This window comes from Nicotiana tomentosiformis, chromosome 9 (genome assembly GCF_000390325.3).
Source record: "Nicotiana tomentosiformis chromosome 9, ASM39032v3, whole genome shotgun sequence".
Lineage (NCBI taxonomy): Eukaryota > Viridiplantae > Streptophyta > Magnoliopsida > Solanales > Solanaceae > Nicotiana > Nicotiana tomentosiformis.
Genome location: NC_090820.1, coordinates 39,628,629 through 39,654,350, shown reverse-complemented (window position 1 = coordinate 39,654,350; position 25,722 = coordinate 39,628,629). Strand labels below are relative to the sequence as shown.

General features: G+C 37.7%; 2 protein-coding genes across 2 annotated transcripts; both read right to left on the bottom strand.

Annotated features, from left to right (window-relative positions):
- Positions 1-16,957: 16,957 nt before the first annotated feature.
- On the bottom strand, positions 16,958-18,007 carry LOC104116766 (putative F-box/kelch-repeat protein At1g15680). Its single transcript, XM_009627703.1, has one exon. It carries the CDS (start codon positions 18,005-18,007, stop codon positions 16,958-16,960), a length of 1,050 nt encoding a protein of 349 aa, XP_009625998.1.
- A 4,828-nt stretch (positions 18,008-22,835) lies between these two features.
- On the bottom strand, positions 22,836-25,303 carry LOC104116765 (uncharacterized). The gene is made up of 2 exons (XM_009627702.3): positions 25,069-25,303; positions 22,836-23,324 (listed from the first exon to the last, which is right to left on the bottom strand). Exons 1-2 carry the CDS (start codon positions 25,186-25,188, stop codon positions 23,076-23,078), a joined length of 369 nt encoding a protein of 122 aa, XP_009625997.1. The 5' UTR covers positions 25,189-25,303; the 3' UTR covers positions 22,836-23,075.
- Positions 25,304-25,722: the final 419 nt, after the last annotated feature.

Here is a 25,722-nt window from a genome sequence, read left to right as displayed (position 1 = left end):
TTTTATATTAATTGTTGTATTTATTGGAAAAATTTCTTCTATAAGAATTGGTAAATGGATATATTGGAGGATCGGGTTGCACGCCGCAACAAACTTATTAAAAAGTCCATATTGGAGGATCGGGTTTCACGCCGCAACAGACTTATTAAAAGTCAATATTTGGGGGATCGGATTGCACGCCGCAATAGACTTATTTAAAAGTCAATATATATACTTGATTAAATAATTATATGAGAGGATTGAAAATGAATATATTTTGAGAGCGGGTTTTTGAATGTGAATATATTGTGAGAGCGGGTTGCACGCTGCAACAGAAAATGATGGAAATAATAATTGGTTATGATTGTTGAGTTGACTTCAATTATTATAAATGAGTTACCTGATTTATTTCTATAATTTGTTGTTGTTACTAATATAGTGTACAGGTTAATGTAAGTGACCCGCCTTAGCCTCGTCACTACTTCGTCGAGGTTAGATTCAGCACTTACCAGTACATGGGATCGGTTGTACTGATACTACACTCTGCACTTCTTGTGCAGATTTCGGAGTCGGTCCCAACGGCGTACTATAGACTTGCTCGTATTTCAGTTACTCGGAGGAGACTTGAGGTATAACTGCACATCGTCCGCAGTTCTGAAGTCACCGTATATTTTACTTTAGCTGTGTGTTTGTTTCCAGATAGCTTTATTTTATTCAGACCTTTATTTGTATTTATACTAGAAGCTCGTGCACTTGTGACATCAATTCTGGGGTGGTATTTAGACACCGTTATTTTTATGGATTATTCACTATATTTCAGAATTTACTTCCGCAATTGTTCTTTGTTATTAATAAATTTAAAAATCATTTTAAAAATGGATAATATTATTCTAACGTTGGCTTGCCTAGCAAGTGAAATGTTAGGCACTATCGCGGTCCGAAGGTGGGAATTTTGGATCGTGACAGTTGGTATCAGAGCACTAGGTTGCATAGGTCTCACGAGTCATGAACAAGCTTAGTAGAGTCTGAAGGATCGGTACGGAGACGTCTGTACTTATCTCTCAGAGGTTATGAAGTTTAGGAACAACATCACTTCTTTCTTATTCTATAGTAGGATTTTATTCTATCATCGATTATTGAATCATTCTACTCTTATTCTCTCGCAGATGGTGAGAACACGTAATACCTATACCGATGGACAAGGACCAGAACCCCCAGTGGCAACTATGGCCAGGGGTAGAGGTCAAGGCCGAGGTCGTGCTAGAGGCCGAGGCAGAGGCCGAGGTAGAGCTCAGTTCAGAGCTCGAGCACCTGCACCTGTTGTAGGACCTCAGGTGGACCTTCAAGAGGAAGTTCTAGTTCAAAATGTACCAGTTGGACCAGTTCAGGTCCCAGAAGGATTCATAGCCACTCTAGTACTTCAAAACACTCTAGTCCGTTTGGTAAGTCTTATGGAGGGCGTAGCCCATAATGGTACATTTCCAGTGGCACCAGCCGTCTCACAGGCTGGGGGAGGAGCACAAACTCCCACTACTCCCGCTCGGGAGCAGATGGCTCCCCAGAATCAGGCTCCAGCAGCCCCGCTAGTTGGGCTAGTTCAGCCAGTTGTTGCAGCACAGACCGGTGATAGGCTCGCCATGTCTTTTGAGGCCTTATTGAGAATGGATAAGTTTACTAAGCTCTTTCCAGTTCACTTCAGTGGCACACATTCTGAGGACCCACAGGATTATCTTGAACACTGCCACGAGGTGCTGCGGAACATGGGTATAGTTGAGACCAATGGGGTTGATTTTGCTGTATTTTAGATGACGGGTCCGCCAAGAGATGGTGGAGAGATTATACATTGACCAGACAAGTTGGATCACCTGCACTTACCTGGGAACAGTTCTCTCAGCTATTTCTTGAGAAGTTCCTTCCTATCATACTGAGAGAGGAATTCCGCAAGCAATTTGAGCGTCTACAGCATGGCAGTATGACTGTTACTCAGTATGAGTCCCGTTTTGTGGATTTGGCCCATCATGCTCTCCTTTTACTACCTATTGAGGGAGAGAGAGTGAGGAGGTTTATTGAGGGACTCACTCACCCTATCAGGCTTCAGATGGCCAAGGAGACCGGAAGTGAGATTTCTTTTCAGGCGGCTGCTAATGTCGTGAGAAGGATCGAGATGGTTCTTACACAAGAGAGAGGGCATAGGTTTGATAAGAGGCCTCATCAGTTCGGTGGTTTCAGTGGTGCCTCGTCTGGAGGCAGGGGTAATTTTAGTAGGGGTTATCCTCCCAGACCATTTCATTCAGCACTTCATGCATCTCCCGGTGCTTCAGAGAGTAACGGTCCTATTATGCCTTACTCTGGGCAGCCAACATTCAGTGCACATTCAGCTCTTATCAGTGCATCACCACTCCAGAGTCACTACAGCGGTTATCCGGCCCATTTGGGTCAGCTTCAGCTTCAGCAGCCACATCATCAGGATGGGTGTTATGAATGTGGAAACATTGGTCACATCAGGAGGTATTGCCCTTGATTGGCGAGTAACAGATTTCGGAAAGATTCTCGTGCCATCATACCGACACCGGTTGCTTCACCGCCTAATCAGCCAGCTAGAGGTATGGGTCAAGCAGCTAGAGGTGGAGGTCAGGCCATTAGAGGTGGAGGTCAGACCGTTAGAGGTGGAGGCCAGCTAGTTAGAGGCTGTCCCAGGGACGCAGTTCAGAGTAGTGGGACCCAGCCCCGATTTTATGTTTTTCCAGCTAGGCCTGAGGCCGAGTCATCTGATGCCGTGACCACAGGTATTATTCCAGTTTTCCATAGAGATGCTTCAGTTCTATTTGATCCAGGATCTACTTATTCCTATGTGTCCTCATATTTTGCTTCGTATTTGGTTGTGCCTTGTGATTCTCTGAGTGCTTCTGTGTGTGTATCTACACCGGTGGGAGACTCTGTTATAGTAGATCATGTCTACCATTCATGTGTGGTTACTATTGGTAATCTTGAGACTAGTGTGGATCTTCTACTTCTTGATATGGTAGATTTTGATGTCATCTTGGGTATGGATTGGATGTCCCCTTATCATGCTATATTGGATTGTCATGCCAAGACAGTGACCCTAGCTATGTCGGGGTTACCTCGGTTAGAGTGGAAAGAAACTCCTGGTCATTCTGCCAGCAGGGTTATTTCTTATATGAAAGCTCGGCGTATGATAGAGAAAGAGTGTCTAGCCTATTTGGCTTATATTCGTGATCCCAGTGCGGATGTTCCTTCTATGGACTCAGTACCAGTTGTTCGTAAATTTTCAGAAGTATTTCTTGTAGATTTGTCGGGGATGCCACCCGACAGAGATATTGACTTCTGTATTGATTTGGCTTCGGGCACTTAGCCCATTTCTTTTCCACCATACCGTATGGCCCTGCCAGAGTTGAAGGAATTGAAAGAGCAGTTACAAGACTTGCTTGATCAGGGATTCATTAGACCCAGTGTCTCACCCTGGGGTGTAACAGTATTATTTGTAAAGAAGAAAGATGGCTCTATGCAGATGTGTATAGATTATCGGTAGCTGAACAAGGCCACTATCAAAAATAAATATCCGCTGCCAAGAATTGATGACTTATTTGATCAGCTTCAGGGTTCCAAGGTATTTTTGAAGATTGATTTGAGGTCTGGTTACCATCAGTTGAAGATTAGAGCATCTGATGTCCCTAAAATAGCTTTTCGGACTCGGTATGGGCATTACGAATTCCTAGTGATGTCATTTGGGTTGACAAATGCCCTAGTAACATTTATGGATTTGATGAATCGGGTGTTCAAGCCTTATTTGGATTCTTTTGTGGTTGTATTCATTGATGATACCTTGATTTACTCCAGCAGTCGAGAGGAGAATGAGCAGCATCTTCGAAGTGTGCTTCACACTTTGAAGAAAAATCAGTTATATGCCAAGTTTTCAAAATGTGAGTTTTGGTTAGACTTAGTTGCCTTTTTGGGGCATGTATCGGCAGAAGGCATAAAGGTGGATCCTAAGAAGATTGAGGCTGTTCAGAATTGGCCTAGACCTACTTCAGTTACAGAGATCCGGAGTTTCCTGGGTTTAGCAGGTTATTATCGTCGGTTCGTGGAAGGGGTTTCATCTATAGCAAGCCCATTGACCAGACTGACCCAGAAAGGTGTCCCATTCAGATGGTCAGACAAGTGTGAGTTAAGTTTTCAGAAACTCAAGACTGCTTTGACTACGGTGCCAGTGTTGGTATTACCCACAGGTTTAGGATCGTATACAGTATATTGTGATGCATCTCACATTGGGCTTGGTACAGTATTAATGCAAAATGGCAGGGTGATTGCATATGCGTCGCGGTAGTTTAAGGTTCACGAGAAGAATTATCCTTTTCATGACTTAGAACTGGCAGCCATTGTTCTTGCGCTGAAGATTTGGAGGCATTACCTCTACGGTGTCTCGTGTGAGGTATTTACTGATCATCGTAGCCTTCAGTACCTGTTCAAACAAAAAGATCTTAATTCGAAGCAGAGAAGATGGTTGGAGTTGTTGAAAGACTATGACATCACCATTTTGTATCACCCCGGAAAGGCCAATATGGTGGCCGATGCTTTGAGTAGAAAGGCTGTGAGTATGGGATGTCTTGTGTATATTCTGATTGGTGAGAGGCCATTAGCTGCAGATGTTCAGACTTTGGCTAATTAGTTCGTGAGGTTAGATGTTTTAGAACCCAGCCAGGTTCTAGCTTGCACAGTCGCTCAGTCTTCTTTATATAAGTGCATCAGAGAGAAGCAGTATGATGATACTCATTTACTTATCCTTAAGGACACGGTGCGGCACGGTGATGCCAAACATGTTGTTGTGGGGGAAGATGGAGTTCTGCGAATGCAGGGTCGTATTTGTGTGCCTAATGTAGATGGGCTTCGTGAATTAATTCTTGAAGAGGCACATAGTTCTAGGTATTCTATTCATCCAGATACCGCCAAAATGTATCAAGATTTGCGGCAACATTATTGGTGGAGGAGAATGAAAAAGGATATAATTACATATGTAGCTCGGTGTTTGAATTGTCAGCAAGTTAAGTACAAGCATCAGAGACCTGGTGGTTTGCTTCAGAAGTTAGAAATTCCTGAATAGAAATGGGAGTGTATCACTATGGATTTTGTTGTTGGACTCCAACCAGAGAAAATTTGTCGCAGTTTGGGTCATTGTGGACAGGTTAACCAAATTAGCATATTTCATTCAAGTGGCAGTTACCTATTCTTCAGAAAGGTTGGCTGCAATTTACATTCGTGAGATTGTCCGCCTTCACGGTGTGCCCGTGTCTAGTATTTCAGATCGAGGTACGCAGTTTACCTCACATTTATGGAGGGATGTACAGCGTGAGTTAGGCACGCGGGTGGAGTTGAGTATAACATTTCATCCACAGACAGACGGACAGTCAGAGCGCACTATTCAAATATTGGAAGATATGCTTCGCGCTTGTGTTATAGACTTTAGAGGTTCTTGGGATCATTTCTTGCCACTTGTGGAGTTTGCTTATAATAATAGCTACCAGTCGAGCATTCAAATGGCTCCATATGAGGCATTATACAAAAGGCGATGTCGTTCGCCAGTTGGCTAGTTTGAACCGGGAGAGGCTCGGTTATTGGGTACCGATTTGGTACAAGTTGCCTTGGATAAGGTCAAGATTATTCAAGATCGACTTCGCATAGCTCAGTCTAGGCAAAAGAGTTATGCCGACCGCAAAATTCGTGATATTGCATTCATGGTTGGAGAAAGAATATTACTCCGGGTTTCACCTATGAAAGGTGTAATGAGGCTTGGAAAGAAGGGCAAGTTGAGCCCTGGGTATATTGGACCCTTTGAAATTCTTAAAAGGGTGGGTGAAGTAGCCTACAGGCTTGCATTACCACCTAGTTTATCAGCGGTTCATCCGGTGTTCCATGTGTCTATGCTCCGAAAATATCATGGTGATCCGTCCCATGTGTTAGATTTCAGCTCAGTCTAATTGAACAAAGATTTGACTTACGGGGAGGAGCCGGCGGCTATTCTAACCTGGCAGGTCCGACAGTTGAGATCTAAGAGTTATCCTTCAGTTCGAGTGCACTGGAGAGGTCAGCCGGTAGAGGCATCTACCTAGGAGTCCGAGTCGGACATGCTGAGTAAATATCCATACCTTTTTTCCAACATAGGTACTTTTTCTAACTCCGTTCGAGGACGAATGTTTGTTTTAGAGGTGGAGAATGTAATGACCCAAAATGTCATCTTTAAATCTAATAATTAATTTTGTGTTCTAATACCTCAAAAAAATTATTTGTCACTCCCCGACTTACGTGAGAAGTCCGTAAAATTTTTCGGAATGTGTTTATGTGAAAAATGGATTAAAATTTAAACTACAGGCTTAACACTCAATTGATATGACTTTGGTCAACATTTTGAGCAAACAGACCCGGATCGATGTTTTGACAGTTTCGGTAGCTCCATATTGTGATTTGGGACTTGGGCGTATGCCCGAAATTTAATTTGGAGGTCCCTAGCTCAAGTTATGACCAATTAACGGAAACTAATAATTTAAATGCTAAAGATTTTTAAGTTTGACCACGGGGTTGACTTTTTGATATCGGAGTCAGAATCCAGTTCTGAAAATTTTTATAGCTCCGTTATGTCATTTATGACTTGTGTGCAAAATTTGAGGTCAATCAGACTTGATTCGGTAGGTTTCGGTATCGAATGTAGAAGTTGAAAATTTCATAAGATTAAGGTTTCAAGCGAGTTCGCACAAGACCTAAATTCAAACAAGTATACCTATCTTGATATGAAGAGTTATATGGTGTATTACCTATCAAAAGAAATGTCTATGTGTCTAGTTTCCAACAATTCAAACCGTTAGTAATTTGGACATTCCTACAAGAAGGTATGACCAAATTACCAAAGGCTTTCAGAATGCGATTCTGCGACCAATTATGCGACCATTTTGCGATCGCTAAATGGTTATGCGACCGCAAAATGGTCGCACAATGGTCCAGAACAGCCCAGTTCTGGGCACCGATTTGTGCGATCATTGTGCGACCCGCACACCAATTGTGCCGTCCATTGTGTGACCGCATAACTGAGTTCGGAGGGTTAATTTTTTTTATTTTCATAACCCGACCCCATTTTGATAAATAGGCTTTGGGGTTTATTTTGGAACAATTATTTGAGGTTTGTTAGAGAGAAGTGAGAGTGTTCTAGAGAGAGGAAGTAGATGAAGTGTTTTGTTCATCAAATTCTTGTTCAAGCCTTGAAATCCAACAAGAAATCCCTCAAGTTCTTCATCAAAGAGGTAAGGTTCTAACCACTAATCTTCAATTTTGAGTTTGGGTAATGATGGGCGATTAAGAGTATGATTCTTGGGGTAAGTGTTCCTTATCCTATATTGATTATATTTCATGATTCCATACTCATTTACATCATGAATCCGTGAATTTAGGGAAGAAAAATCAGATTTTTATAAAATCTTCTAAAAACGAAAATTTAAGATTTGAAGGTCCATTTGATATCGGAATTTGATAAATTTTGTATGGTTGGACTCGTATCGGAGCGGGTGTTCGGATTTCGTAAGTTTTTTCGAGATTTGAAATGTGGGTCCCACTTTCAAATATTTTAATGAATTTCAAAATTTTAACCGGAAAATTAGTAAATTCATATGGAATTAATTCCTATGATTCGTATTAAGTATATCAAATTGTTTGTGAATAGATTTGAAGCTTTTGGAGACAAATTTAAAAGGAAAAACTGTGGTCAAGTAATTGATTGGAATTTGCAAATCGAGGTAAGTGTCGTGGTTAACCTTGACTTGAGGGAATAGAATCCTTAAACTATTTGTTATGTGAAATGCATGTGAACGACGTATAGGCGAGGTGGCGAATGTCTATACGTCGTCAAATTAATTGTTTGCATAATTACTTGAAAAAATATAAATCGTTTTAAATCGTGAATTAATTATTATAATAATTATTTCTCTCACATTCTTGTCACGACCCAAAATCTCACCACAGGCGTCGTGATGGCACCTAGTCTCTAAGACTAGGTAAGCCGATTTAGATTACCTTTTGAAGCCAATTATTTTTTGAAACTAACAGCGGAAATAATTACAATACACAACCTCCCAAGACTGGTAGTACTGAGTCACGAACTCTAACTGAATACCTGGAATGATCACGAGGACCGAATATACAATACTGTTTGATTACAAATTAACAGTACAATGAAATGAAAAGACTCCAAGGGACTGTGACGGCCAAGCAACTCTACCTTGAATCCTTACGATCGCGCTTTAACTCCGCTCAAGTCCGTTATCTTCAATACCTGGCTCTGCACCCAAAATGTGCAGAAGTGTAGTATGAGTACGCCACGGTCGGTACCCAGTAAGTATCAAGACTAACCTCAATGGAGTAGAAACGAGGTACAGTCAAGACACTCACTAGCCTAATAATCTGTGCAATATAATATACAAAGTAATAGGAAACAAATAATAATAAAGACAGGATAAAGCAACCAGTTATATGCACAACCGATAACAAGAATACCATTAATATCACTCAACAATTAATAAACACAATTACACCCAATTAAATCTCCTTCAAATAAATGTCTTTCACATATAATTCTTCCAGATAACTCTTTTCAAATATAATTTTCTCAAATAATTATTTTTCAAATATAATTCTTTTAATAAATCTTTTCAAATATAATTTCCTCAAATAAATATCTTTCAAATATAATTCTTTCATATAATACTTTCTAAGTAAAAATCCTTCCAAATAAATATTTTGAATATAATTCTTTCAATTAAAAAGTCACCATGTGACACCTCATTTCAATATCATAAAAATACAGGTCTCAGTCCATCTTCATATTTTTTGTAAACACGGGTCTCAACCCATTTTCATGCTTTCACGGCACCTCGTGCCCATAATTAAATCATCATATTTTCCCGGCACCCCGTGCCCTCATTTCATATCACAACTGCATAGACAATTCATGTGCCAATTATCATTATCATTTCATCACAGCACCTCGTGCCCACATTTCATATCACAACTGCACGGACAATTCATGTGCCAAATATCATCATTATTTACTCACGACATCTCGTGCCCACATTTTAATTTATAATCCACCTGGCAATAGCCACAGGTTCTCAATTTCAACATAAAACGGATCGTTATCAATGTACTTATCAACAAGACCAATTGCACAAGGCATAAAAATAAATACAAGAAAAATCACAGAGCATCACATAAAAATCATCAACACCACAATCCCACATCATCACATATCGTCCCTGACAATAGCCACCCTTATCGCTCCTATTGCCACCCTTATCACTCCTATAGCCTCCCTTATCGCTCTGCCCATACAATATCAATAGCCACCCTTATTGCTCTTATTGCTACCATTATCGCTCCTATAGCCACCCTTATCGCTCTGCCCAGACAATATTCCAACAAACACAACAACAGTGAAATGCTACCCTTATCTCCCCAAAATAACAACTCACACAATACAACAATTTACACGGGAAATTATCACAGCAACATAACAAAAATCAATTCATATCACAATTTGTCCAATGGCCATAACCAAATTTCAAAGTTACAACCAAGTCAATTAATTTCACAACAAATAGCCAAAAGCTCCACACAATGTGTACAATACCCAAAAACAATCAATAGAGATAGAAATTACTCAACATAAAGCAAAGTCTTCATAAAAATCAAATTTTCAATAATTATATAAACACCTCTTCTTAAGCTCATTTCAATAATTATCAAACCAGCAAATTCACGAAATTTCATAAATAATCAAATAACAATCACATCACATTGTCATATAACAACAAAGTCAACAACAAGGATTTAGGCACGACAAGTAGATGGTTAAATATATGCCAATAATTATCCAATTTACTACACAATATGCTCAAGACTTTAACTCAATAAAATTTGCACATATAAACTAAGTACGTACTTGTCACCTCGCGTACATGGTTTTCAATTACACAAATTGCACATAAGACTCAATGCCTATGGAAAAATCCCCCCACTCGAGGTTAAGCAAGACACTTACCTTTTTGAAGTTAGGCCGATATTCCAAAATAGCCTTATTGATTGAACTGACCTCCGGACAGCTCAAATCTATCCAAATTAATTGTATAACTTCATTAAAATTTATCGAAAACAATTCCGGATAATAATACGCCGATTTGAAAATTAATTCCTAAAAGTCAAAAAACGTCAACGCGGAACCCGCCTCTCGGAATCCAACAAAATTTTAATGAAATCTGAACACCTATTCCGATACGAGTTCAACCATATCAATTTTATCGAATTCCAATAACAACTCGATTTCCAAATCTTAAATTTTTGTTTTTGGAAGATTTTACAAAAAAACTTGATTTTTCCTCCATTAAATCCGAATTAAATGATGGATTCAAAGACATAATCATAAAAATTAATCAAAATTGGATAAGAATCGCTTACACCAAACACCCACGCAAGAATCTCTCCAAAAATCGACTTCTACCGAGCTCCGAATTAGATTTTGAGTTATGAACTCAAACCCCCGTTTTTGGGACTTTTAATCCTGCCTAGATAGGCCTTCTTCGCGTTCGCGACCTCTGTCTCGCGTTCGCGAAGGCCAAAAACTCACTGCCTCAAATTCTTCTTCGCGTTAGCATTACCAGCGTCGCGTTCGCGAAGGCTGATAACTCCAGGCCCAGTCCCCTCCTTCCTTCTATGCGACCGCGACTGGCCCCTCGCGTTCGCGTAGGTTCTTCATGCATACCTTCGCGTTCACGAGCCCTCCTTCGCGTTCGCGAAGGCCAAATCCCAGCAGCCTCAAAACTCCTTTTCACGTTTGCGTGACACTCTTCGCGTTCGCGAAGAAGGAAGTCAGATACCAGATACAAAAGATTCTGAAACAGCCCGAAATGATCCGAAACCACCCCGAAACACACCTGAGGCCCCCGGGACCTCAACGAAATACACCAACAAGTCCTAAAACATCATACGAACTTAGTCGAATTCTCAAATCACCTCAAACAACATCAAAATGACGAATCACACTCCAAATCAAAATCTATGAACTTTGAACTTTCAATTTCTATAACTTGTGCCAAAACACATCAAATCAATCCGGAATGACTTCAAATTTTGCACACAAGTCATAATTGACACTATGGACCTACTCCAACTTCCGAAATCAGATTCCGACCCCGATATCAAAAAGTTCACTTCCGGTCCAATTCTCCAAAAATTCGACTTTCGCTATTTCAAACCTAAATTGGCTACAGACCTCAGATTCACAGTCCAGACACGCTTCTGAGTCCAAAATCACCCAACGGAGCTAACAGAACTGACGGAACTCCATTCTGGAGTCGTCTTCATACAGTTCCGACTACGGTCAAAATCCTAAGACTTAAGCTTCCGTCTTAGGGACTAAGTATCCCAAATCACTCTGAATCATCCGTAAATCAAGCTCGACCACACACGCGGGTCATAATACATATTGCGAGGCTGCTCAAGACCTTAAGTCACTGAACGGGGCGTAAATTCTTAAAATAACAAGTCGGGTCGTTACATTCTCCACCTCTTAAACAAACGTTCGTCCTCGAACGTACTAAGAATTATTATGCGGTTACCAAATTGATGATTTTACTTTTACACATATACTCACGGTTGATTCCACGCTACCGCATTTGAGATAAGCGTGACAACATCATCTCATTTGAGATTATTTCTTTTATCCATACTTGAAAATTTTAAGTCTATTTTCTTACGCTACAATATTTTCAAAAGACCTAATTTCTCACAACAACGCACAGTATTAGTCTCAACTGGCTATAGCAACTCGTGCATATGCACACATCATTTTTTCTTGATAGTGTTGAAGTAATTCAAAACTTTCTCTGGGGTGCTACATTATTCCCCGCTTAGGATCATTCGCCCTCAAACACATAACATATTTATCTCTTCTTTTGCAATTCTCAATCCTTCAAATTTTACTAACTCCCAAATTGTTCAGGAATTTCGGCAGAGTCTCCCCTGTAATTGGGCCTATCCACCTGCCAGAGTAACACCAAAACAACTCCTAAAAACAGATCCACAACCCAACACAATACCACAAGGTATATATCAATAACATCAATCTCAGCATTACAAGCACTGCATTATCATAATGATATCAGAACATGAAGCACATCATATGTATGCTCATCACCACATCTCTGGTCTTAAAAGTTGTTCATAATTAATTCCAGCATCATCAATTAATCGCATATTAACCACCACCTCATTTTGAATTTTCAAAACACTTATAACAGAATGTAAGGCATGATGACCTCATGATTGCTTACTCGGATTAATGAGTCACATTTAACGCCACCTGGGCACTCATCTCATAGGTTAAAACTCAATGTTTACAACACTAAAAATGGCTGAATATGCATAGAAAAATATACAAGAATTATCAAATAAGCCTAAAAGGCATGACTCCCTATTAATACTATTGTACAATTAAATTTCACAAAGGGAAAATTTTTAAACTCATAAATATTTCACCACAAGGAACTCGTCCTTACATAACTTCCATCGCGGCTTGTAGCCCGGTTTAAATATTTCACATCATATATAAAAATACGAGGATCTCATCCTCAACTCCGAATCACAAGTATGTTGCACATTGTGCCACCTGAAATTTTTAATTTCCTTTTTTTCTTCTTTTCAATATATTTCATAACAATTTTCACAACATATAATGAACCCTCCTACCGGTAGGGCATATAATTCATAAAAATTGGAATCAATTATTCCGAAATACATTAAACCCACTGTAACAAATAATAAAAATTACTTTTGGGCTTATAGCCCTCAATGACTCCAGGCCCAGTCCCCTCCTTCCTTCTACGCGTTCGCGACTGGCCCCTCGCGTTCGCGTATGTTCTTCAAGCATACCTTCGCATTCGCGAGCCCTCCTTCGCGTTCGCGAAGGCCAAATCCCAGCAGACTCAAAACTTCTCTTCGCGTTCGCGAAGAAGGAAGTCAGATACCAAATACAGCAGTAGCCCGAAATGATCCGAAACCACCCCGAAACACAGTTGAGGCCCCCGGGACCTCAACCAAATACACCAACAAGTCCTAAAACATCATACGAACTTAATTGAATTCTCAAATCACCTCAAACAACATCAAAACGACGAATCGCACCCCAAATCAAAATCTATGAACTTTGAACTTTTAATTTATATAACTTGTGCCGAAACACATCAAATCAATCCGGAATGACTTCAAATTTTGCACACAAGTCATAATTGACATTATGGACCTACTCCAACTTTCGAAATCAGATTCCGACCCCGATATCAAAAAGTTCACTTCCGGTCCAATTCTCCAAAAATTCGACTTTCGCCATTTCAAACCTAAATTGGCTACAGACCTCAGATTCACAGTCCGGACACGCTTCTGAGTCCAAAATCACCCAACGGAGCTAACAGAACCGACGGAACTCCATTCCGGAGTCGTCTTCATATAGTTCCGACTACGGTCAAAATCCTAAGACTTAAGCTTCCGTCTTAGGGACTAAGTATCCCAAATCACTCTGAATCATCCGTAAATCAAGCTCGACCACACACGCGGGTCATAATACATATTGCGAGGCTGCTCAAGACCTTAAGTCACTGAACGAGGCGTAAATTCTTAAAACGACAAGTCGGGTCGTTACAATTCTTTGTCAAATATTAGTTCTTTAATTCCTGCATTAATTGTTACATGTTATTTGAATTTGAATTATGTGTCTTAATTGTTATTTGAAATTTAACATATTAAATATTAAACTGCCTATTTTCTTCGTGATTTCTATAATAATTTGTTATTTGTCATTTTTTATTTCATAATTAAATCATAATTATTGTATGCTTGTTGTCTTATAATTTTATATTAATTATTGCATTTATTGGGGAAATTTCTTCTATAGGAATTGGTAAATGGATATATTAGAGGATCGGGTTGTACGCCGCAACAGAATTGATTGAAATGGATATATTGGAGGATTGAGTTGCATGCCACAACAAACTTATTAAAAAGTCCATATTGGAAGATCGGGTTGCACGCCGTAACACACTTATTAAAAGTCAATATTTGGGAGATCAGATTGCACGCCGCAATAGACTTATTTAAAAGTCAATATATATACTTGATTAAATAATTATATGAGAGGATTGAAAATGAATATATTGTGAGAGCGGGTTGCACGCTGCAATATAATTGAATGTGAATATATTGTGAGAGCGGGCTACACGCTGCAACGGAAATTGATGGAAATGATAATTGGTTATGACTGCTGAGTTGACTTCAATTATTATAAATGAGTTACCTGATTTATTTCTATTATTTGTTGTTGTTACTAGTATTGCGTACAGGTTAATGTAAGTGACTCGCCTTAGCCTCGTCACTACTTCGTCGAGGTTAGACTCAGCACTTACCGGTACATGGGGTCGGTTGTACTGATACTACACTCTGCACTTCTTGTGCAGATTTCGGAGTTGGTCCCAGCGGCGTACTATAGACTTGCTCGGATTTCAGCTACTCGGAGGAGACTTGAGGTATAACTGCACAGTGCCCGTAGTTCTGAAGTCCCCGTCTATTTTACTTTAGCTGTGTGTTTGTTTTCAGACAGCTTTATTTTATTCAGACCTTTATTTGTATTTATTCTAGAAGTTCGTACACTTGTGACACCAATTCTGGGATGGTATTTAGACACCGTTGTTTTTATGGATTGTTCACTATATTTCAGAATTTACTTCCGTAATTGTTCTTTGTTATTAATAAATTTAAAAATTATTTTAAAAATAAATAATATTATTCTAACGTTGGTTTGCCTAGCAAGTGAAATGTTAGGTGTCATCACGGTCCGAAGGTGGAAATTTCGGATCGTGACAAGCAATAAAAGTACTAGAAAAATAGAAATGGGGAGAGCCCCTTGCTGTGATAGACTAATGTGCAAAAATGGTTGCGTATGAATTGTGTGGGGTATTTGTGTTCTATATAGTATTGCCAAATGTTGCCAAGAATGAAGATTCACGATACGTGCATACACGGCAGCAGATAACACTGTTTTTGAAATTGCATTTTACTTTCTTAATTTGGGCAGATTTTAACAAGTTGTGTCCGGCAAATGTATCAGCCTTAAGCGGTTTTAGATCTCTCTTTGTCTGTGCATAGAAATAGTATGAGAAAACTTGAGAATGCCAGTACATAGTAGATTTAATTCTAAGAATAAAATACTTGAGTAAATCTGGCTGAATTAGCAAAGTAAGTTCTAATACTTTCTTTTTTATTATTATTTAGATTTTGATGGATGTTTTATTGAAGTTAAACTTGTAACTCAAAGTGAAAGAACAAATAAAAGAGTAATTCAAGTTAATAAAAGACTGGCCGAGGTTACATATAGAAGATGGAGGGAGTTGTGACTAAACCATATGCATTACCAATGAGTGAAAACCTTCTTTTCAGGAATAGTTTCTAGACTAATACTTTAGGCCTTTTATTGTTAGGCTGTCGTGGCTAATTAAGTTTTAGTCTACTTATTTGTTTAAAACAAACTAAACTGTTGTTTTTCTTTTTTCTTAATTTTGTTTTACTTTTTGAAAATCTAATTGTTGAAAAATACATTTGGATTGAAGTTAGAAATTGGTATTTTCAGATTACTTGGCGAGAAAAAAAATAAAAATTATCTTTAGGTTTTGCAAGGATCTACCTTTTGGTTATGTATGAAAATTTATGTTTCTTCTATTTCAATTCAAATTTCTAAATTTCATTAGTTATTTTAATCACTTTGCTAACGGTAGGGTAAATTTAGACGGAAAGTATAACAAAGGGTAAATATAGATTATGGACTATTTCCAATAGTACATTGGTAAATTTGGCCTTTTTCCCTAATGAATATATTAGTTCCTTTTAAGAACAGACAAGTTCAATGTGACCAGAGGGTCAACACAAGCAATCAGTTCCTAAATTATCAAACGGCAGAGAAGTATTCATAACTCAATGGTTTGATAGGTAAGGCAAATTGAGCAGGGTGGAAGCAGAGAACCATATTCAAGGCTCATATTAGTCATTGGGAGTTGGAATCAGCTCTTGCCATTGAAGGGTAGTGATCTTAATTTTAGAGCAAATACTTGCTATATTTGTGTCTTAGGCTACTCTAGCCGAGGTGGTGATTGTGGTTCTATTTGTTAATTGTTGGCATCGTTTTTATGCATTAGTACATGTGTTATAGACTTCAACCTCAATAAGTCTAGTACATTGCCTTTTCTTGAATCATTGGAGCAACAAAATGAAGCTAACAAGCAATAAAATAGTGCAGACGAGGCATATATATATAAAAGCGCATCATGAGAAACTGCAATGCAACAAAAGAATCAAAACATAAATACTTTGATCATAATTAATCTAACCAGTAAGACTAACTTAGGAGTTAAGTCAGTACTGCAAAACATCCATGAAGATAAATGCACAGCTAAATTAGAAAGAGATATTTCAGAGTATGAAATCTATGAAAAAAGAATGCATTTACTATGATTACTGTTTCAAGTCATACATCAAAAGGATGATGCCAAACAAAAAAGAAGAAAAACCATAACAACAACAAACCCAGTGTAATCCCACAAGTGTAATATGGGGAGGATAGTGTATACGACCTTACCACGATAAATAGCCATATCTGATACCAAGATGCCACTTTAAATAAATGAAGAGGACAATTTACTTTCGCATGTCGGGCTCTGACCGTAGAGGTGTTGGTCTGGATCGATTGACAACAAGTTGAAAAGAAGGCAGCACAGTGAAAATAGAGACAGTGGAGTCTTTTTCCTTAGTGCAATCCAAGATTACTTCCTTTTTCATGTCGCAACGGACAGTATAACACCCAATTGTTAAATAAAGAATATTCCCATCAGCTGGATGGAAAGCTAATATTCTGATATGGCAATTTAGGGATCGAATTTGGCAATAAAAGATCTCTAGTGGAGTCCCTATAAAGGAAAGCTGTCTGAGATATATCTTGTGACTGACGCAAACACCAACGACCCATGTTGTACTTCTCAAGTTCCCATACACTTACTGAAGCGTTTTTTCTTCTGTCAGGATCACGTTTACCTGTTAATCGTGCTACGCAAAGGTGGCCTTGGGATGCTCTATAACAATCTGTGCCACTTAATTTAGCCGGGAGATCAATTACACGAGAGAATCTTAGGGGATCACAGAACGGATCATACACGAATATATGTCTAAATCCACAATGTTTCAACATCAAGGGTAATGAAACATTGAACCACTTCCATTCACCTTTCTCGGAAGAAAACACCTGAATCTTGATCTCAGAGCTGGGTATTTTGCTATAATCGTCAGGAATCCGTACTATCCTGAACCTAAAATTTGTATTAGTATTTTGATAATGGGGTTTACATATAAAGCCAGTGACTGTCGAATCCACTAACAGGCCAGGAGGGGCAGGGGGAAGATCAATCCACTGCTCTGTTAGTAGATTGACAACATAGAAATTAATGGAACAAGAGAGGTCTTTATTGTCTTGACAACACAGCATTAAATCAGCAGACGTTGCGAGCAGGCGCACGTCTGGTTTGGGAAACGGCAAAAAGCTTAAGCCACGGGATTGTTGGCGTGGGAAACAATATTCAATGTTGATGCACCAATGACGACGTTTGAAAACAAGATGGTGATGGTTCAAAATACTGACTGAGATTAGAGAACACCAGCGCTTACAAACAGTTTTACATCGAATAGCAGCTTTACTTGATAGCCTTACAACAATTTCAATCAACAATTCCTCAACCAGATTGTCCAAATTATTGAGTGATAATACATGGGGAGTCAATAATACATTTGTTTCAGTTTGCTCGTTGCTGTGGCAAGGGATTAGAAATTCTGAAGCTTTGCGTTTCAGATCGAGGCCATGACAGGGCAGTGTCAAATTTGACAACATCATACTAGGGCTTTTCTCTTTCCTCGTATCACTGCTTCAAAGGGGGAAGTGAGTTGCGTCAACTACATATCTAGATACTGGACTTGGACCCGTTTGGTCATAATAAACAAAATCAATTTTCACTTTTTCTGAAATTAGTATTTTGCCAATTGAATTTCGGATTTTTTCAGAAATTTGAAAAATTCCAAAAAACTTATTTTTAAAATATTCACTTCAAATTACGCACAAAAATTCAAAAACAATACTATTTTCACTTGATTTTTTTTTTTACTTTTCCGAAATTTTACAATTCTTATGTTCAAACCCCCACTTAAAATCACAAAACCTTTTTTGGTCACACTAAAATAACTGAAGTTTATCTTATATAATAGTTAAGTCACGAAAGTTTACATTATAACAGCAAAATAAATTAAAAAATTTAGTGATTCTACTATTATACGAGTAAAATTAAGTTATTTCAATGCGATAGAAAGAACCAATATTCACACAACTGGTTCCTTCTACGCTCCATGACTATTTTTCTTATTTTCCATTTCTGTCCCCTTTATCTAAATTGCGTGAAAAATCTAAAGTGCAATTAAGTACATCATTACCAACTTCACTCTACAACAGTCAAGATCGCCTTATCTAATTATTATTGTCACGGCTCAATTTCACCTATAAATCGTGATGGCGCCCAACACTACGGCTAGGCAAGCCAACTAACAAATTAAGCATACATTGATAAAATTTAAAATCAAGAAAATATAATAAAACCCAAACTCTACCAATGTGTGTGCCAAGACCTGGTGTCACAAGTGTATGAGCATCTAATAGATTACACAAAACCTCAAATGTTGTCCGAAATTAAAATAGACAGTATTAAAATACAAAGAGAGACACTCGTAGCTGCAGAACGGATCAGAGAAACAGCTCACCACTAAGTCCTTGGATAACGTGGGTGTAAGACGATAGGTCCCCCAACTAGTACTTGCCTCAGTTCCTGCACAAAAAGTGCAACAAGTGTAGTATGAGTACATAAACAACATGTACCCAATAAGTATCAAGCCTAATCTTGAAGTGGTAGAGACGAGATGACCGACTTTGACACTCACTATGGGGCAATAATAATAATTTAAATACAACTAGGATATTTAAATCAGCATGATTTGCAGAATTTACAACAATTTATTTAATCAACGAAAATAATCAAAATTCTTCAAATGCAACAATTCTTAATATATTAATTAAATTTCTTCAATTCGAATAATTTCCAATTTATCAATTAAATATCATTTTCAGGAATAACAATTAATTCTTTAACAAGCAAATATAATAATTCATTATATTCCAAGGATTTTTCAATTTATCAATTAGCTTTGCAAGCTGAAATAAGGTATTAAAGTATCGTGTAATTATTATTATTATTAAGTACGATTTCTGCCGAGTACGTGCGGTCCGATCCAGAGTGTCGTGTACACCGCCGAGGGACGTGCGGCGCGATCCATAAATGTATCTATCCTGCCGAGGCATTCGGCCCGCTCCACAAGAAATGAGGACATTTTCTTATGTACCTCCGGAAGGAGAGTATATTTATTATGAGATAAATTCGGGAGGAAGAATAATTTCTTTTAACAATTAATTAATTTAAACAGATAATCAAACATATAAATTTTTCCATCCTTTAATATTTTGATCTAAGCATTCACAATATATATATAAATTAAATAATATTAATTAAGCAAGGAATACAATTTACACAAGTAATTCATGCTTTGAGTCTTAAACTACCCGGACTTTAGCATTAATAGTAGCTACACACGGACTCTCGCCACCTCGTGCGTACTTAGCCCCCGCAATTATCAATAATTATTCAATTTAATCCTTATGGGGTAATTTCCCCCTTACAAGATTAGACAGGAGACTTACCTCATCTCAAAGTCCACTTTTCGATTATCGCATCGCGTAAAAATTCTCGATTCAATGCCGAAATATCCGAAACTATCCAAAAGATATAAAATAATTAATATATGTTCAATAATTTGAAATTCAACTATTAATAAATTACCCTATCCAAAATGATAAAATTTCTAAAATTTACCCCGGGCCCACGTGCCTGGATTCTGGAAATTTTCGGATGGAAACGTTACCCATAATCTCAAGAACTCATATATATAATTTCTACCCAATTCCATAACTATTTTCGTGGTTAAAATCTCATTTTTATAAAAATCTAGGTTTTTCACCTAAACCTTTGATTTCTAAGATTTACTAGTTATAATCTACTTATAATCTATGTATTTAACTCAAAGGGTGTAGAATTAACTTACCTCCAAATTGTTAGTTGAAAACTCCTCACAAAGAGCTCCAAAATCGCCCAAGTATGGAAGAAAATGGGCAAAAATGGTGAGTTCCCGTTCTTTTAAGCTTTCTGTCAAACAGGTCTTTCGCACCTGCGGAAGTTGGAACGCACCTGCGGAAAAATCCTCGCAGGTGTGAGTTTCACTTGCCTGGCCAATTATCGCATTTGCGCACAAAGCTTCGCACATGCGCGTTCGCAGGTGCGCAAATCGTCCGCATATGCGGTGGATTGCCCCTTCCCTTTTCCGCTTCTGCGCTCTAAATATCACATATGCGAGTGCCGCGCCTGCGAGCTTCTGTCGCATCTGCGAATGTCGCACCTGCGACTAGCCAAGCGCAGGTGTGATTCTGACAGTAGTTGGGAGCTTCACTTTTGACTCCTACCTTCCAACTTGGTCCGAGCCTCATCTGATTAACACTCGGGGTCCCCTGGACCCCGCCCGAACATACCAACAGGTTTGAAATCATAAAACGGACTTGCTCGAACTCACAGAACGTGTAAAACAACATCAAATCTAATAATCATACCCCAAACCAAATTGAATCAAACTTAAGAATTTCAAGTTCTTCAATTTACTTCCAATACGCCGAAACGTACTTAAACTACTCAGAATGATACGAAATTTTGCGTGCAAGACTTAAATCACTATACGGAACTATTCTCAAACTCAAAATTCCAAACGGACTTCAATTTCTCAAAAGCCTACTCCAAACCAAATTTAAGAATTTTAAACATTCAAATAGTTGATTTTCACTATTAGGCGTCAAAATACTCCCGAGTGATCCAAAACCCGATTCGAACATACGCCCAAGTCCGAAATCATCATACGAACCTATTGGAACCGTCAAATCCCGATTCCGGGGTCGTTTTCTCTAAATGTTAACCGAAGTCAAACTTGTCCATTTAAAGCTAACTTAAGGAACCAAGTGTTCCAATTTCAACCCAAACGCTTCCAAATCCCGTACCAACAATCCCCGCAAGTTAGGGAACGAGGTTCTAAAAATTAAAATGACCGGTTGGGTCATTACGTTCTCCACCTATTAAACAAATGTTCGTACTCGAACGGGTTTAGAATAATACCTGAAGTGCTGAATAAGTGTGGATATTTGTTCCGCATGTGTTTCTCGGCCTCCCAAGTCGCTTTCTCAACTGGTTGGCCCCTCCACTGGACCTTTACTGCAGAAATCTTCTTGGACCTCAACTGGCGAACTTGTTTATCAAGAATGGCAAATGGCTCTTTTTTATAACCCAAACTCTTATCTAGCTGAACTGTGCTGAAGTCCAACACATGTGATAGGTCAGCATGATACTTTCAGAACATAGATACATGGAAAACCGAATGAACTCCCGATAGACTGGGAGGCAATGCAAGCTCATAAGCAACCTCCCCAACTCGTCTCAACACCTCAAATGGGCCTATAAACCTTGGTCTCAACTTGCCCTTCTTTCCGAATCTCATAATTCCCTTCATCGGCGAAACCTTCAAGAGAACTTTTTCACCTACCATAAATGATAAATCACGCGCTTTCTAATCCGCGTAACTCTTCTGACTGGACTGTGCTGTACGAAGTCGCTCCTGAATCAACTTTACCTTTTTCAAGGCATCTTTTACCAAATCAGTACCATATAACTTAGCCTCACCGGGCTCAAACCATCCGATAGGTGAACGGCATCGGCGGCCATATAAAGCCTCAAATGGAGCCATCTCGATGCTGGATTGGTAACTGTTATTATAAGCAAACTCGGCCAAAGGCAGGAAACGATCCCACTGACCTCCAAAGTCAATCACACATGCCCTGAGCATATCCTCCAAAATTTGAATTGTCCGCTCTGACTGCCCGTCGGTCTACGGATGAAAGGCTGTGATGAGCTCTACACGGGTCCCCAACTCACTCTGCACTGCTCTCCAGAAATGTGAAGTAAACTGAGGGCCTCTATTTGATATGATGGAAATTGGCACACCGTGAAACCGAACTATCTCCTGAATATAAATCTGGTCCAACCCCTCTGAAGTATACGTAGTCACAACAAGAATAAAGTGTGCCGACTTGGTCAACTTGTCAATAATCACCCAAACTGCATCAAACTTCCTCAAGGTCCGCGGCAACCCAACTACAAAGTCCATGGTAATTCGCTCCCATTTCCACTCTGGTATAGTCATCTGCTGAAGTAGGCCACCTGGCCTTTAGTGCTCATATTTAACGGGGTTCTAAAAGTTAAAATGACTGGTTGGGTCATTACAATTATTTTACAAAAAAAAGTTATAAGGGAAGCTAAACCTAACCTTTCTATATAACTATGGACCTAACTGTTGAAGCCCTGACAATAGGTTTGGACGGGGGGGGGGGAGAATAAAGAAAGAACCAAAATAGAAGACAATACTCATCTTGATCTCAATTTTTCGAATAAAAAAGTTTACATGCACACGCTTTTAAGAAATGTTATTATTGCTTGAACATAACATACAGAGTCATACTCTAAAGTAAATGAGCAAAATAAAAGAAACAATTGTATTTAATACCATGATCAAGCTTACACAATATCAAACATAGAAACAATAATCAACTTCCACCAACAAAGAGAGGCACTTTTGCCTTGGGCTGAACCTCTCTAAAACATACTACTACAAATTAAAAGAAGGATATCCCTCTGTACACAATAAACCAAAAAAAAAAAAAATTTAGCTAACTTATTTAGTTGTGTAAATTCTTGAATCTTAAACATGATTTAAGAAAATTTTCTAGGATTTAGTGAATTATAATAAGGTAGGTTATTGTTATAAGTGACTTGATTCAGTTCTGTTTCAGTATGTCCTTGGATCTTGGTGTTGGACGAAAAATGTCTGCCTTGTCTGTTTTTTCTTCTTGGATGTGAAGAACGAGGGATAAAAACTCCAGTTCCTTTGCTTTCTCTTCTACTATTCTGTTCATTTACATATGGTGTTCTTATAGCTGGATGGATTACTTGTGAAAATACCTGAAAGTTTTCAAAGACAGAGAAAACTCACAAGTTTAATAGAGCTGACATTTGAGATATAAGGATAATTTCACTATGGTCATTGACTTCATTCATTATAACAATAGAATAGAGTTACTAAGTCGGAAGGTCAAATTATGGGTCAACATATCATCTGCCAATCTCCATGTCAGCACTTTGTCACGTTATAAATTCTATTTTAAAAAATAAAAAAGATTCACGGTGTAAAATTTATCACTACCCATATTTTAAACAAAAGACATTTAACAAAAATATATTAACGAAACAAAAGAGATGATTATAGTACTTATAGAAGTATAAAAGTTGTTTATCCAACAAATTGTTGGTGTGTATTCTCTCTCAAAATGGATTTCCCTAATTTTGTCTTTTTTTTAAATATATTTTTATATCTCCCTTTGATAATTTTTTGGTCTATTGTCAGTTCCACCCCAACCCCCTTCTACAAAGAAAAAAGGGAAAAAGAATATTATCATGCTTCCATGAAATTTATTACTCCCATCATTTAATTTAGACAAGTGAAGCTTGCTCGGTTGGTCCTCCACTCGTGACCATTAGGTCTTGGATTCGAGTCACCTTGGAGGAGAAGTGTGTAAACACCATAGATCCTCCTATTTGGGAGAAATTTTTTTAAAAAAATTATTTAATATATAACTTTTTAAGATAATAAAAAATACTCCATCCGTTTCAATATGTTTGAATCTTTTTAGAATACAAGGGTCACATTGACTAATTTTTCATGTGAATTAGGATATATATTCTTAATATTTTTTGAAATAAAATTTATATACTTAGAAACCACATAAAAATATTAGTTAACACTCTAAAATATTCCCTCCGTTTTAATTTATGTGAACTCATTTGACTGGGCACAGAATTTACGAAAAGATAGAAGACTTTTGAATTTGTGGTGTAAAATAAGACATATATTTTGTGTGTGACTATAAATCATTGTATAAAAGTAAATTGTTTCCAAATAAGGAAATGAGTCATTCTTTTTTACACGGACTAAAAAGTAAATAGTTTCACATAAATTAAAATGAAGAGAGTATGTAAAAACTATTTACAAAAAATATGGTTTAAAAAAATCTTGTTTCACCACCAAAATAGTAAAAGGTTCATTCTTTTTTAAAGAAAGGGAGAGTACTGGTATTCATTTTTTAGGGATCTCTTCACCTAAACCCATGCCCCACGAAGAATTAAAAAGAAAAGGGAGAACTATGGGATGGAAAAATGGACAAGAAAGAAAAAATGTTTTAACTTATATACTCTAGTGTAAAGAAATTATATTTAAATATAATCCTTAATAAAAAGTGAGATTTGCAAATTAAATAGGGTTACTTATTATAACATGTAAAGTTGACTTAACAGTAAAAAAATAATATTGTCAATAGATATTAGTTAAATTTGTAAGAAAAATTGAAGGGGAACATAAGTTACTATGTTTACCATTGTATCATAACATAAAATTCTTGAGAATGTTATAGCACTGTTAAATTAAATAAGAATATTCTGATCAACCCGATTCATGAATTAGATAAGGATAAACAACAATACTACCAGTTAAGCTTCAGTCACAAACAAGTTGAGAGTCCAAAATACCTCCTATGAATTAGACAAAGATAACTAAAATAATTGTAGGGGAAAAAAAGAAGACAGAGACTTGAACAAGAAAAAAGACTTGTAGTTTGAGAATTGAAAGAGAGGGGAAACATATATATGGTACCTGAAGAGAGTCAGTAGAAGGGCGATAAGCTGAAGCGTTTTCATCTTCATCATCATCCATTATTAAAAGAGAGATTTGCTTGCTCAAATCTGCAAAAAACAAATCATCTTCTACTTCCATTAATAAGTAATAACTTCTTTTACAACAGAAGAATACAACTCCAAAAAAAGTTCAGTTCTCTCTATCTCTCTCTTGTATTAATTCTCTTTTTTTTCCCTCTTTTGTTGCTTTAAGTAGGAGGGATATAGTGATATAAATAGGAGGGGGAAATAAAGCAAAAAATGGGCTAAAAAAAGGAGTATACATGTGGGATGGTGGGGTCAAGAATGACAGCTAAGTCAATCTGTGCAAGACCCACAAAAGGATATCAACAAAGTGTAATGCAGTAGATTTTAACTTTGTTTCCGTAGAATAACTTTTACACTAGATTCATTTAAAAAATAATATGAATATTTGTTCATAATAAATAAAATTAGTGATTTTTAAAATATGACAAATCACATGTTACAATAAGTTTAAGTACATTGATAATATAAGAACTCTTTTAAATTATTACTATCTCTGTTTCAATTTATGTGAACCTATTTGACTGAACACAGAATTTAAGAAAAGAGAAAAGACTTTTGAACTTGTGGTGTAAAATAAGGCACATAT